Source organism: Myotis brandtii, unplaced genomic scaffold (assembly GCF_000412655.1).
Source record: "Myotis brandtii unplaced genomic scaffold, ASM41265v1 scaffold38, whole genome shotgun sequence".
NCBI classification, from domain to species: Eukaryota; Metazoa; Chordata; class Mammalia; order Chiroptera; family Vespertilionidae; genus Myotis; species Myotis brandtii.
In genome coordinates this window covers 1,333,837-1,347,658 of record NW_005364596.1, presented here as the reverse complement: position 1 = coordinate 1,347,658, position 13,822 = coordinate 1,333,837, and the positions used below count along the sequence as shown (strand labels likewise).

Here is a 13,822-nt window from a genome sequence, read left to right as displayed (position 1 = left end):
CTGAGGGCCGTTTTCCGGCTGGCGGGTCCTGAAGCTCCCAACCGCTCCTTGTTTTCTTTTTTTTTTTTCTATTCTGGGCCAGCTTTAGCTCTGAGGCCTCGCTGCTGAAAACATTGATACAATGTTGCGGTCCGGCAGTATTCTGGGGTTTTGTTTAGCTTCTATATTTGCTACATGGTTGCTTAGAGTTGCAGCTGAGAGGCCGGCAAGTGCGGGGAACGTTGGAGTCTGCTGTCACTGGAGCAAACAAGTCTCCCTGCTCGCTTCAGTGCATGGCTGCCAGCCGCCATCTTGGCTGACAGTTAATTTGCATAAGGATATGCTGATTAGCCAATGGGAAGGGTAGCGGTCATATGCTAATTACCATGTTTCTCTTTTATTAGTGTAGATTACTCTCCCTCCATAATTATTTAGTTATTATTAGGTTAATTTATAGAATTTTAAACTTTGTGCTTTTATTTTTTCCTGATTTGAAGCAGTCTGGTAAATGGCCACAAAAAAAAGAGAGAGAGAGAGAGAAGCAAATTAATTCCATATTTAATTGGTATGGATTGATGGCCAAATATAACTACTTTTGCAAGTAAAAGTTTAGTAATTGAACACTAGCAAACAATTCTTTCTTTTCCCTGAGCTGAATCTATATGACTCCATGGAAGAGTTATATTAACAGGAAAAAATTAATAGAAAAAATCAGTTCAAGATTCATTTATTACCACACTAGTCTTTTTTTTCTGCACAGATAGTATTTTTTTACAACTAGATGAATAAGGAGACTAGATGAATTTTGTTATGTGGCTCTCTTATTTTTCTGGTCAATGTCCTCATTTTCTTGCTTCTCAAATGATGATCCTTGGACCATCAGAATTGACATCACCTTGAACTTGTTAGACCTGCACATTCTTGGGCTCCACCTGTGACCACCGAATCAGAGTTTGCATTTAAACAAGATACCCAGCGGGTTTGTGTGTCAATTTGAATTTGAGAAGCAGTTCTAACAGAGTGTTTTTGAATATGAGAAGTACCCATTTTGTATTATGGGATAGAACCTTTTCTATTTTATCTAGAACAGTGGTTCTCAACCTTCCTAATGCCATGACCCTTTAATACAGTTCCTCATGTTGTGGTGACCCCCAACCATAAAATTATTTTCGTTGCTGCTTCATAACTGCAATTTTGCTACTGTTATGAATCATAATGTAAATATCTGATATGCAGGATGTATTTTCATTGTTCGCGACCCACAGGTTGAGAACCGCTGATCTAGAAAGATGGTAACCTATGATATCTGGAAAGATGATAACCTAATGAATTACCAGTTTTTGAATACTCTCACTATTGATTATAGATTTATGTATATGTGTGTACTCAAGTTAAAATCCCACAAATGCTATCATTAAATTGTAAGCTCACCCATCCCAGTTTTTCACATTCTCATGAACTACTTGTACCTACTTGACAGAGTATGTACTAGACTGAAAAAGAACTTTGTACCTGCAAGGTATGGTCTGTTGGACAATTAAAATGCAATTATAGAAGGTAAGAGATGAAAAAACTTTAGCAAATATTTAGTGTAACTTCCTCATTTTTACAGTTGAGAAAATTGAGGTTCAGTGACTTGGCCAAGGTTATCAAACAAGTGGCAAAACTGGGAGCAACCTGTGTCTCCCGACCTGCAGTGAGTGGAGTGCTGTGGACCGTGCAGAAGACACAGTCCAGCGTGCAGTCCCCATTAAACTGAAAATCGTTGCTCCCTTTCAGTCTGTAGAAACCTAGGGTTCAAGTACAGTTTGTTATTGACCAATGATCAAAGATGAATAAATTACCAGTTATAATACGAACTATGTGCCAGGTGCAGGGCTAAAGAGTTTTATATATAAAACTAATGTACTTGCTCTTATAATCCCCATTTTACCAATGAGGAGACTGAGACTGTGACATTGACTAACTTGCTGAAGTTTACAAGTATCTGGCAAACAGCTCGGTTGAAGTTCAGCTGCAGGTGTGTCTATGTCCAAAGATAAGCTCTCAACAATTCCAGTGTATGAAACTCAACCCATTTGTATATATTCCACATTTATTTTTTAAAATGAATAAAAATTGCTCACGTTCTCTTTTGTAGGTATACTTTGCCCATACAGTCCTGAAGTGGATAGAGAGAGCCAATATGGATGGTTCCCAGCGAGAAAGGCTCATCGAGGAAGCAATAGATGCTCCCGAAGGTCTTGCTATAGACTGGATTAACTGCAAACTCTATTGGACAGACAGAGGGTATGTTCCCTTTTAGCCATGTGAGGTAGGAGTCATGGGGTAGGTAGGACAGCTGGCTGCATCCTCCACTTTGAACATGGGAAATACGGCTGTGATTGGAAAAGATGTCCCCAATGCTGTCCATATTCCCCCCACCCTTACCCCACCAGGCAAATGTTCCTCTTTTCATTAGGATTGGATCTGTACCTGTAGGAGAATTTTGAGCGCAAAGAAAGTAGCGTGCTTTTGCACTTCAGGCTAGAAAAGCAAAACCTGTATGAATATAGTCAACAAACATTCCGTGAGCATCTGCTGTCGGTGGGGCGCTCTCCCACGCCACACGGGAGATACAAAGGAGCATGAGGAGTGTTTCATCTTTTCAGTCAGGTCACAGTTTAGCCAGGAGTTAAGGCCCATGCACACAGGGAAAACCAATACAAATGCTTGGTCTACATTTCAGCCCAGGAAGTGTCCTAAGGCCGTGCATAAACAATTGCCAAATGAGGGGTGTACACTCCCAGAGGGAGTGCCGGGAGGGGCTTCAGGGACCAGCTGGCCCAACCCTTCATTTTACAGATGGGACACTAAAGCTCAGAAAGGCTAAGTTACACAGCACACAAGTGACAACTCTTGGACTAGAATCCACATCCACGTGCTGGCTTTCTAAGTGACGTGAAGGAGGGAGAGAGGAGCTGTGAGGAAAGTCCTCGTGAGATCAGAGAAATGGCCTGTTTCCCCTTTGGTGGAAAGCAACAGAGCCAGAGAGAAGCTGTGGTGTTTCTAGCACACTGCTCTTGGGGCTACAGAAGGGACTGCTGTGTGTGTGTGTGTGTGTGTGTGTGTGTGTGTGGCCTGTGTGAGCCCCAGGAATGGTGGGTGGGAGGAGAGTGAGGGAAGGAAGTGCCTGCATCCCCCATGCGTGCTGTGAGAGCCCACCTCCCTGCTTGGGAGCGGAGGAAGCACCTCACAGGATGGTGTCAGAGACGCTCTGAGCTATATGATGCTTTCCCAGAGCCACTTAAAGCCAGAGAGTGAAATGGTGGCCAACCTGAACACCTGGTACCTATGCATCGTATTAAGAGAGGAGAATTAATTAGGGTTTCCCATCTATGAAATCAGCAGGCCAGGGAACAGGTTTGTATGCTTGGAGGAGGCTTTCTATGCCCCAGAGCAGCTCTTTTGGTCTGGATAGCCCATGGGAGACAAAGGCATTTTTAAAAACGAGCCAGGTGCTGATGTGATGCGGCACATCTATATCCAGAGTGGGTATATTTTCATTCATTCATTCGCTCGTTTAACCAGACCTTCATTCTTTTATTCTTTGGGGTATTTATTAACTGAAAGGTCCCAGATACTGCACTAAGAACTTCATATCCATGATACCATCGAATCCCCCAAAGATCCGTTTTCTAATCCCCAACTTAAACAGGAAAAAAGTGAGAATCAACGAGGTAAAATAACTTTTCCAAAGTCAAACAGTCCGCGAGTAGTGGAGCTGGAATTTGAACTCAAGGACAGCCACTCCCGAAGCGTATGCTTTTAATGATCACAGATATGTACTGCCTCCCCCAATCAGCGCTGATTAAAATGTGCTCAAGCCAGAGTCATAGAACACATGGAAGTCAACTTCAGTTGTCATAATGATAAAAATCATAATAACGGCCTCCTCTGTGGTGAACCTACTTAAAAGGACATTTAAAATGTCAGCTGTGCCTAATGACAGAGCTTGTACACGGCTCTTCTCAGAAGAGTAAACGTTGATCAGGATGGCAGATGTCAGCGCTGTCGACCCCTGCGAGGCTGCCAGGTCTCCTCATATTTCCCGCCTTTGCCCGGCCCCTCTAATTTGAACCGTGTTTGATTAATAGCAGCAGGGGACCCAGGGCGGAAGCGATGCCTTCAGACACAGACAGGCACCGTAGCCTGAGACGCAGGCCTCAGATTCCCTAGTTCGCTGGCTTCGGTAATAACAAACCCTTCTTAAGCCCTCTTTCCTCTAAAGGCAGCTGCTAAAAGAAAACCTTTAATTTGTCTGGAAATGAAAGGTTTATAGTTTGAAAACCTTGATATTAGCTAGAAATTGGATTTAAATAGCTGAGATTCCAAGCTTGTGATATTAGATTATATGGTAACTCTGAACCAATAAAAGAACCAGGGTGGGTGCCTCTAGTTTACATTGGCTTACGAAAAGACAGATTCAAATGAACATCTAACAGTAGGAAGGAAGCTAATTGATAATTTCACCGACAGTGCTGTTCTTTAGTACTAAGGAATCCTGCATCCTAAAGTCAATTGCCCAGTAAAAAAGAATCAAGAGGGTGAAAATATACATCTTTTGCTCATTCTTTTGAGATCAAAACTACCATGAGGCAAAAAAAAAATCACTTTTCTAAGTTTCTAGATCAGTGATGGCAAACCTATGACACGCGTGTCAGAGGTGACACGTGAACGCATTTTTTTGGTTGATTTTTCTTTGTTAAATGGCATTTAAATATATAAAATAAATATCAAAAATATAAGTCTTTGTTTTATTACCCTCAGGCCAGTGACAGGGTGGGGGGTTTTACAGAGTAGGTTTTAGCACTTGATTCCATCCCCCTTTCTCCATCCTGCTGCCATTGCCCCAGCTCTGTCACCATTCTCTCTGGTCCACCTTGTCCTCTCCATCCTAAAGCCATAGCATGAGGACTGTTTCCCACGCTTCAGGCCTCCCAGACTTGGCACTCGCTTCTGCTTAGGGTGTTCTTTTTTTAAAAAAAAATTTTAAATTGATTTCAGAGAGGAAGGGAGAGGGAGAGAGAGTTAGAAACATCAGTGATGAGAGAGAACCACTGATCGACTGCCTCCTACACCCCCACTACCGGGATGGAGCCCAGAACCCAGGATGCCCTGACCGGGAATCAAATCATGACCTCCTGGTTCCATAGGTCATGGCTCAACCACTGAGCCACACCTGCCAGGGCAGGGTGTTCTTTGCCTGTCCTCTACCCTCCCCTCTCCCTCCCAGCCCTGGATCTCCCGCTGAACTCTCCGCTCTGTAAGGACAGAGACAGGCTGTTGTATCTCCAGTGTTTAGGCCAATTCCTGACGTGTACAGTAGGTGCTTGCTCAGTAACTGTCTGTTTGATAACCAAGGTTTGTTTGACAAATAAATGGAAACAAACAATTTCTTCTCTGCCAGATTCCAGAGAGCTATTTATTAAGTATAAAGTTTAGCAAATAATAATCGTTTAATGCTCTCATTTGTCTAAATATCATGTGGAAGAAAATAAAAGTCAACATAAATCTCCCTTGCTGTCCTGTGCGGCTGTCTCGGGGCCCTCGGAGCTTTCCTCTCCTCCTTCCCGGGATCTGTGACCACGAGACTGACCCTTCTACTGGCTTCCATTGGTCCCTGGGGTGATGGGAGGCTGTGAAGAGAAAGGGATGGTGGGATTTGCACTACAAGCTGTGTCCCTGCCAGGCCACTGACACGATTCCCTCTTACCTTATCCTTTCACTGTGCAATTTAACTGCCTGGGATAAATATTGGCATGCTAATGAAAAGACTACAAAAATAGAATTTGTGGGCATTTGGTCCTGGTGTGTGTGTGTGTGTGTGTGTGTGTGTGTGTGTGTGTGTATGCGAGCACATGCTCAGTGGGAGTAGTTTAGAATGTCAGTCTTTGCATTTAGTAAGCAACAGTGAAAAAGAGTATTTTTGTTGAAAAAGTAAGCATAATGTAACAGCCCCTTAATGTGACATGCATTTTAGGAAATCTGTCATTGAAGGCAGTGATTTAAGTGGAAAACATCGTGAAATACTCATTAAGGAGGACGTCTCTCAGCCTCGAGGAATCGCTGTTCATCCAATGGCCAAGTAGGTCCTCGTGAAATTCGGGTGCCTTTCTGAGAGGTCATGTTTGAAATGAAATGCTAAGGTCCAAAATCTGTCTTCAAACCTCAGTGGGTCAGTGGAATTGAAAACCAAGAAAATCCACTAGATTTGGCCACATCTTCAGATATGATGTGGCTACCATGATATCCTCATTTTTAAGTCTTTTCATTTTCTATTTTTATGTAAATATTTTATTCTCTAGATATCCTTTCATTTTAATCAAATTCAATTTCTTTTTAAAAGAAAGAAATGGGCTGTAATTTAGTAATCAATCAGAGATAAGCCCATTAAACTGCTTTCTTTAAAAGGTTACATTATTGTTTTCTTGAACAGAGGATGATATTTAGATTGTATGACTTATTAATTCTATTTAGAAAAGTCTTAAGATGAGTTCAAATGATGGGTCATTCCTAGATTTAGACAAAAGGAAATAGAAATCATGAAAGATTAGAAGATTCTATGTTGTTAATTATGAATTAGTGACAAATATTGGTTTAGGTTCAGAGAAGTAAGGAGAATCACCAATTCCTCCCTAGATTTTCAAAAACAAGGATAAAAAACAGCTCTTTTATTGATGATGGTCTATGGGAAAGATAATAATGGTAATAATTGATCATTGATTTGGAGCCAGCCACATGAATAAAAGAGTGACAATGTATCCATCTCTAAACAGGCCAGAGAAAAGATATGGACCTCAAAAAATGTCCCTCAGCAGTTATAGAATGTGATATACAGAACTTAAATTAACAAGGTTAACTGAGTACATTGTATAAAACTGGATAGTAGATAAATATGCTCTTCTCTTTATGCTGTAATTTTACATGTACAGTGAGTTTATATCTGCATAGCAGAAGGACAAGCCAGCAAGATCTCAGTGCCATTTGTAGCATGAAATGCTAATTTAAAAATATGCACTTGAACACACTTTCAATTAGTAATATTCTGCAATTTTTTAAAATTAATAATTCCTTTTTTATCTAATGACCTGAGCCTTAATTCAACATTTCCTGTCCAAGATGCTCTACATAGAAAAGATAAGTTTTTGCTTTTGAAAAAATGATTCATCCAACATAGTGTTATACTTGCTTCTTCTATAGTTCTTAGTTTATTCTAAAGTAATTTACTTGATGTTCCCAATGATGAAAGAATAGGAGAATTTTTGTGTGCAAATTTTATTTATTGTATGCTTTCTTGATTAAAGGAGATTATTCTGGACTGATATGGGGATTAATCCACGAATTGAGAGTTCTTCCCTTCAAGGCAACGGCCGGCTGGTTATTGCTAGCTCTGAGCTGGTCTGGCCCAGTGGAATAACGATTGATTTCTTAACTGACACGTTGTATTGGTGCGATGCCAAGCAGTCTGTGATTGAAATGGCCAATCTGGATGGTTCAAACCGCCAAAGACTTGCCCAGAACGATGTAGGTGAGGCTTTGGGATGGGTGATTGCTTCATCTTGACTGAGAACTGATGAGTGTTAATACAAATTGTGTTTATACACACATGCACGTGCATACACCACATTTTAAACCGTCTGATGAGAAAGAAATAGAGACAGGCTGACAGACTTCTCTGGGGATTACCTGAACATTGGAATATTGAATAAAAAAAGTGATGTGCAGTCATTTCTCTTTGCCAAGATTTCCAAAAATCAGAAGGAAAACTTTAAAAAATTTAAAACTTTTTTAAGAATAAGAACTTGATTCAGCTGTTATCATTTCTTTCGTTTTAGAAAATGTCATTTTCAGCACAGAGATAATATCCTCTTCAGAAATTAATGAATATCTATTGATAACCTGTGCAAAGGCTAATATAGCTTTGCCCCTTATTATAGTTTCAGACCTTACATGGGTTATCATGTATTTTCTTAAACATCCTTAAAACACTGTAGTTATGATAACTGTTAAAGGAGAAGTACAAATGGCTATGAGATTCCTAGAGAGATTCATTTACTAGTAGACTCAGGGAGACAGCATTTGAAGCAGGCCACGTGGGAAATAGATGATGATAAAACTTGATCATTTGAAATAAAGCTGCAGTAATTGTTTTTTGTATGTCAGTATTGCCAAGATATGTTGATGAACTTAATTCTGAATGTACTAGGGAGCCATTGCATGTTCTTGAGCATTGGTATTTGAATATGAGATTGGTGTTTCAGGATAACCACTTAAGTAACAGAATAAGAGTTGGAAATTTGGAGAGAAGGCAATCAGTCAGGCGACTACAAAAGGTGTCCAAAAAACAGCTAATGAAGGCCTGAGCTAGAATATTGCCATAATAACAGGAAAATGGAGGACCATTGAAAAATCACTGTAAAGAAAAAAATTGAGATTTACTAACAGATTGGATATAGAAATAAGGGTCAGAGGGGTGTTAAAGATGCTTCAGAGGTTTACAAAATGGTTGGTTGGAAGATGAAAACACATGGTTTCTTTTTTAAGGAATAAGCTAAGAAACTAATAATCTGTATAAGTTATTTATTTTGCCCATTCTCTTTAGTTTTAGAGGTCATGAATTTCTAGATTAGTATTATATGTTACATAGATCAAGATAAATAAAACTGTAAATGTTACATACTTCTGTTTCTTTAAAAATTAGAGATGCTTCACATAAATGATAAGCTTGTGCACAATTATAGACTTTATTCATCCATGCACTTAACAGATATTTATTGAAGCAGATATACAGTGGAGATTTAAACAAACATTGTTCCTGTGAAGTCATGGGTCTAGAGGTGAAGACTTACTTTAAAAATGCATCTCCCAAATAAATGTGAAATTTTATCTTTGATATATGAGGGTATTAAGGGATTTGAAAATTTCTAACCAGACTATAAAGAATCAAGGTTCTAAACCAAAAATCATAGCAGAAATTTAAAAAAATAATTTGTATTTTTACTCTAATCTGTGACTAATGCCACTTCCTATTAAAGGCCATTATCAAATAATTGGACATTAAATGTCTAAATAACTATTCCCATCACTACAGTGCCATCTACAGGTATGTAAGTGGTGGCTTCTCAATGGTCAGTTCAGGATATTTTTTCTTTAATTGAATTTATTGGGGTGACATTGATTCACAAAACCATACAGATTTCAGGTGTACAACTCAACAAAACATCCTCAGCACGATGCATTGTGCGCCCATCGTCACAAGCAAAGTCTCTTCCAGTCATCATGCCCCACCTTTGCCCAGTTCCACCTACCCTCCACCCCAGCCTCCCTCCCTCTGGCTAACACCACACTGGATTTTTCATGTAAAGATTGAAAGAATTTATTCTTAATTTTAAATGCAACAGTGGCTCTTTCATAACCAAAAAATAAAAAAAGTGTTTTGTCTGGTATGGGGTATTTGTTGAAAAACTATAGTTAATTCTGACACATGCTACAACATGGATCAACCCAGAGGACATGAAGCTAAGTGAAATAAGCCAGTCACAAAAGATCAATATTGTATAATTCCACTTATTTGAAGTATCTAGAATATTCATAGAAACAGAAGGTAGAATTGGTCTTTGTCAGGGACTAGAGGGAGGGAGAAATGAGAAGTTGTTGATTAGTAGGTATAGAGTTTTAGTTTTACACGGTAAAAATTTTCTGGAATTTGGTTGCCCAACAATGTGAATATACTTCATTTAACACTACTGAACTATGCACAGGTTAGGATGGTAAATATCGTGTCACGTGTTCTTTTACCCAAATAAAAAACCTGACAGCTATATAAAAAATTCCCTTGGTGCATATATGGCTTTAATTTAGGACAATGGGCAGAGACTAAAATGAATCTTAAAGACTCATTGCCACCAGGACAAGTCATTTGCATTTGCTGCCAGAAGAGGGAGACATTCATTCTAATCTACCAAGTCCACAGCCCATCTGCAAAGACTGGACTGGGGAATATGAGTGGATGTGATAAAGCTTCCAAACTTGGGCCTCCTTAGCTTCACTCTCTAATTACTTGAGATGGTTTATTGCAACATTTCCCCGCTTACTCAATCCTGGAAAATCTTATCAGAGCAATTTCAGCAGCAGAGAGAGATGGGTTTAGTTGAGATGGTATTGGAAAGGCTCCCCTAGGGTTGATAGCCATGAAAATGGAGGCAGCAGATAATAAATGACTTAAAAAAAAAACTTGACTAAAAATGGAAGGAAAGAGACAAAAAGAAGCTAGGGGGCAAGGTCTAGGGGACGAAGAAATTAAAATGAAAGAGACCTGAAGATATTCATTAGTTACAGGAAAGAAGCTAGTAGAGTGAAGAGAATGAAGATGTAAACAAAATGGGTAATTGACTAAACAAGGACCTAGAGAAAGCTCGACAGAGGACGATACCAGGGGCACAGGACAGTGGATTAATATTAAATAAGAGGCAAGATAGGAAAGGAGGTGGGAGTCCAAGGCAGGGAAATGTGTTGATGGAGATGGGAATTTGAAGAGCCTGTTATTCAGTTACCTTAAATTTTTAAATATCCTTACAACAACCTGTGAATTAGTGTACTACTTATTCCTGCCATTCAAAAGACAAGAGACTGAAGGCAAAGAAGGGTAAGATAACTTATTCAAGTTTCTAATTACTGACAGATCACTGAACACAAAGTTCCCACCTGGCCTCCTTCCTCTTGGTGAAATTACAGGGTGGGGCAAAAGTAGGTCTAAAGTTGTTCATACGAAAATAATACAACAATCCTATATAATAAAGAGCTAATATGCTAATTAGACCAAACAGCAGAACGACCGTCCGGACGACCTTTCCGACAAAGCCGGGGCTGTGAGGGCTGAGCCAGCAGGGGCTGTGAGGGCGAGCCCCTTGCACGAATTTTGTGCATTGGGCCTCTAGTTAATAAATAATAATACAAGAATAAACTCTGTGTTTTGCATACTCATAACTGTAAACCTACGTTTGCGCCATCCTGTATGCCAATGAGCCCTTATTCTCCAGTTCTCCAAATGCTGGGTGACCATGGGCTTTGCTAGGACTTCATACCACCAGACTCCCATTCGAAGATGAGGTAGGGATAAGTGTAGGAATCATGTGTATGTTTCAAGCCTTATTCTTTTAAAAATATTCATGGCAAAGACAAGATGTATGTAATGCACTGGGACTGCTTCCAGGTCACCCGTTTGCTGTGGCTGTGTTTGAGGATCACGTGATGTGTATGTTTCAAGCCTTATTCTTTTAAAAATATTCATGGCAAAGACAAGACATATGTAATGCACTGGGACTGCTTCCAGGTCACCCATTTGCTGTGGCTGTGTTTGAGGATCACGTAATACAAGAATAAACTCTGTGTTTTGCATACTCATAACTGTAAACCTATGTTTGCGCCATCCTGTACGCCAATGAGCCCTTATTCTCCAGTTCTCCAAATGCTGGGTGACCACGGGCTTTGCTAGGACTTCATACCACCAGGCTCCCATTCGAAGATGAGGTAGGGATAAGTGTAGGAATCGTGTGTATGTTTCAAGCCTTATTCTTTTAAAAATATTCATGGCAAAGACAAGATGTATGTAATGCACTGGGACTGCTTCCAGGTCACCCGTTTGCTGTGGCTGTGTTTGAGGATCACGTGTGGCTCTCCGACTGGACCATGCCATCGGTAATAAGGGTGCACAAGAGGACTGGCAAAAATAGGGTACGTCTCCGAGGCAGCATGCTGAAGCCCTCATCACTGGTTGTAGTTCATCCATTGGCAAAACCAGGTACACTGGACATGTTACACAGTCTTTCTTTGGCTGGAATCTGCAACTATTTTAATTGTTCAATGGCAGGGGAGGAGGGGGGATGTTGCAATTCTCACTAATCCAGGTCGATGTTAAGATTTCCCGAGATTTGGATTTTGTCTAAACTAAGACAGCCTGGTAGTGAAGTTGGGCTTTATTCTTTCAATCCCATTTCCCTCCCCCCCCCCCACGCCCCACCTACTAGACAGCTTTTATCTATCTCGTCTTTTTAAAAGATTCTCGGTTAAAGGCCTTTGGATTTTGTCTAAACTAAGACAGCCTGGTAGTGAATTTGGGCTTTATTCTTTCAGTCCCATTCCTCGCCCTCCTAGACCGCTTTTACCTATCTTGTCTTTTTAAAAGATTCTTGGGTTAAAGGCACTGAGGATGAGGGTGGGAGAGGGACAGTTTAACCACCTGCAGGGGAAGCTTCTGTCTACGTTGGGGCCTTTCTCCACGCCCTGAGCGTGCCAGGGAGTGAGCAGATAGAAAAGGCACCTACTGTCCTACAGCAACTCTTCTTTCTGAGCTGCCCTGTGTCCATCTGACTAGATCATGGGGTAGGAAAAAGGAATATCCTCTTTCTAAAGAGCTTCTCAGACAACAGTACTGGTTATCCTCAATAAGTAACTCATAAGGTAATAACATTTTGAGCTAAACTGAGCTCCTTATAGGAGCGCTTCTGAAATAGCCCTTGCTACAGGCTCCATTTAGAGACACCAAGTTTCTCTCCCCCTGAACTGTACACTGTGATTTGTATCAATGTGCCCTTTTGATATCCAAGCCCATCTGTGAATGCAGCTCTTTCCCCCACTAGGAGCGGATCCCTGCTTATTCCAAAATGGAGGCTGTGAACATATTTGCAAAGAGAAGTTTGGAATTGCTCAGTGCTCATGTCGTGAAGGTTTTGTGAAAGCCCCAGGTGGGAAGAAGTGTCTGGCTCTAAATGTTCATCAGATATCGGCAGGTAATGTAATAAATTATGTGCTAAATCATCCTACCTTGGCTCAGGGATACAGTTCTGTTCTACACTAAACCCTATGCTTTTGCTGAGTTTTAATATTTTGTATAATTAAAAGCCCCTCTGCTTTCAGGGAGGCCAAGTGTTTTTTGTTTTTTGTTTTTCTTCCTCTGATGAGTCTGAGCTTCTTATTAAAGACTAAATTGAATTGATCTCCTCTCGTTGTAAACTTAGTGAACAAAAGAAAATATTCAAAGTCCAATCCTCCAACCCTCTCTTTATGGTGGAGTAGCCCAAGTTTAGAAACAAATGCCAGTATTTTACCACCTCAATTAATGTTCAGAGATATTTTGTTTAGAAGTTTTATGGCCTCAGTGTTGGAGGTGGTCATATACAACCCCCCTGCCACATGACTGGTGTTAGGATAGAAGTCAAAGTCTTTTCTAATAAATAATATTTCCTCAAGCAAGTATGAGGAATCCAACCTGAGAAGGCTGTGATCACGTTTTTAAAAACTGTGACTTTGAGGAGGAGGAAGAGCGGGTCCAGTGTGATGTGTCAGTAGTCCTGACTTCCTTTTCTTGACTGTACATCTAAGCAATTTTGGTATATTTGGATATATCTCTTGATATCTTTGTAGCAAAGAGAATTTATCTTTTATTTAAAATATATTTTTTAAAAAATTTGTATTCATCTAATAGGCATGGTGTAAGGTAGATGACAGATTGACAGCAAATAAATGGATCAATCTATCCATGAACTAGAATTAGATATTTTGGGTTTTTAGAACTTTCTATTCATTGTTGTCTTAGGACAACAGTTCTCAATATTTTTAGTTTCAAGTGTCCTTTACATTCTTAAAAATAACTGAGAACTGCAAAGAGTTTTTGTTTATGTAAGTTATATCTATCCATATTTATATTAGAAATTAAAACTAGCCCTGACTGGTTTGGCTCAGTGGATAGAGCGTCGGCCTGCAGACTGAAAGGTCCCAGGTTCGATTCCGGTCAAGGGCATGT

General features: G+C 40.1%; 1 protein-coding gene across 1 annotated transcript in view; it reads left to right on the top strand.

Annotated features, from left to right (window-relative positions):
• The window catches only part of EGF (epidermal growth factor), a 72,622-nt gene that overhangs the window by 44,850 nt on the left and 13,950 nt on the right, over window positions 1-13,822 (top strand). The window contains exons 11-15 of the mRNA XM_014544719.1: window positions 2,120-2,268; window positions 6,002-6,106; window positions 7,326-7,549; window positions 11,654-11,821; window positions 12,660-12,809. Of these exons, the coding sequence (XP_014400205.1) occupies window positions 2,120-2,268; window positions 6,002-6,106; window positions 7,326-7,549; window positions 11,654-11,821; window positions 12,660-12,809 (796 nt within the window). The remainder of the gene's footprint in view (window positions 1-2,119; window positions 2,269-6,001; window positions 6,107-7,325; window positions 7,550-11,653; window positions 11,822-12,659; window positions 12,810-13,822) is intronic.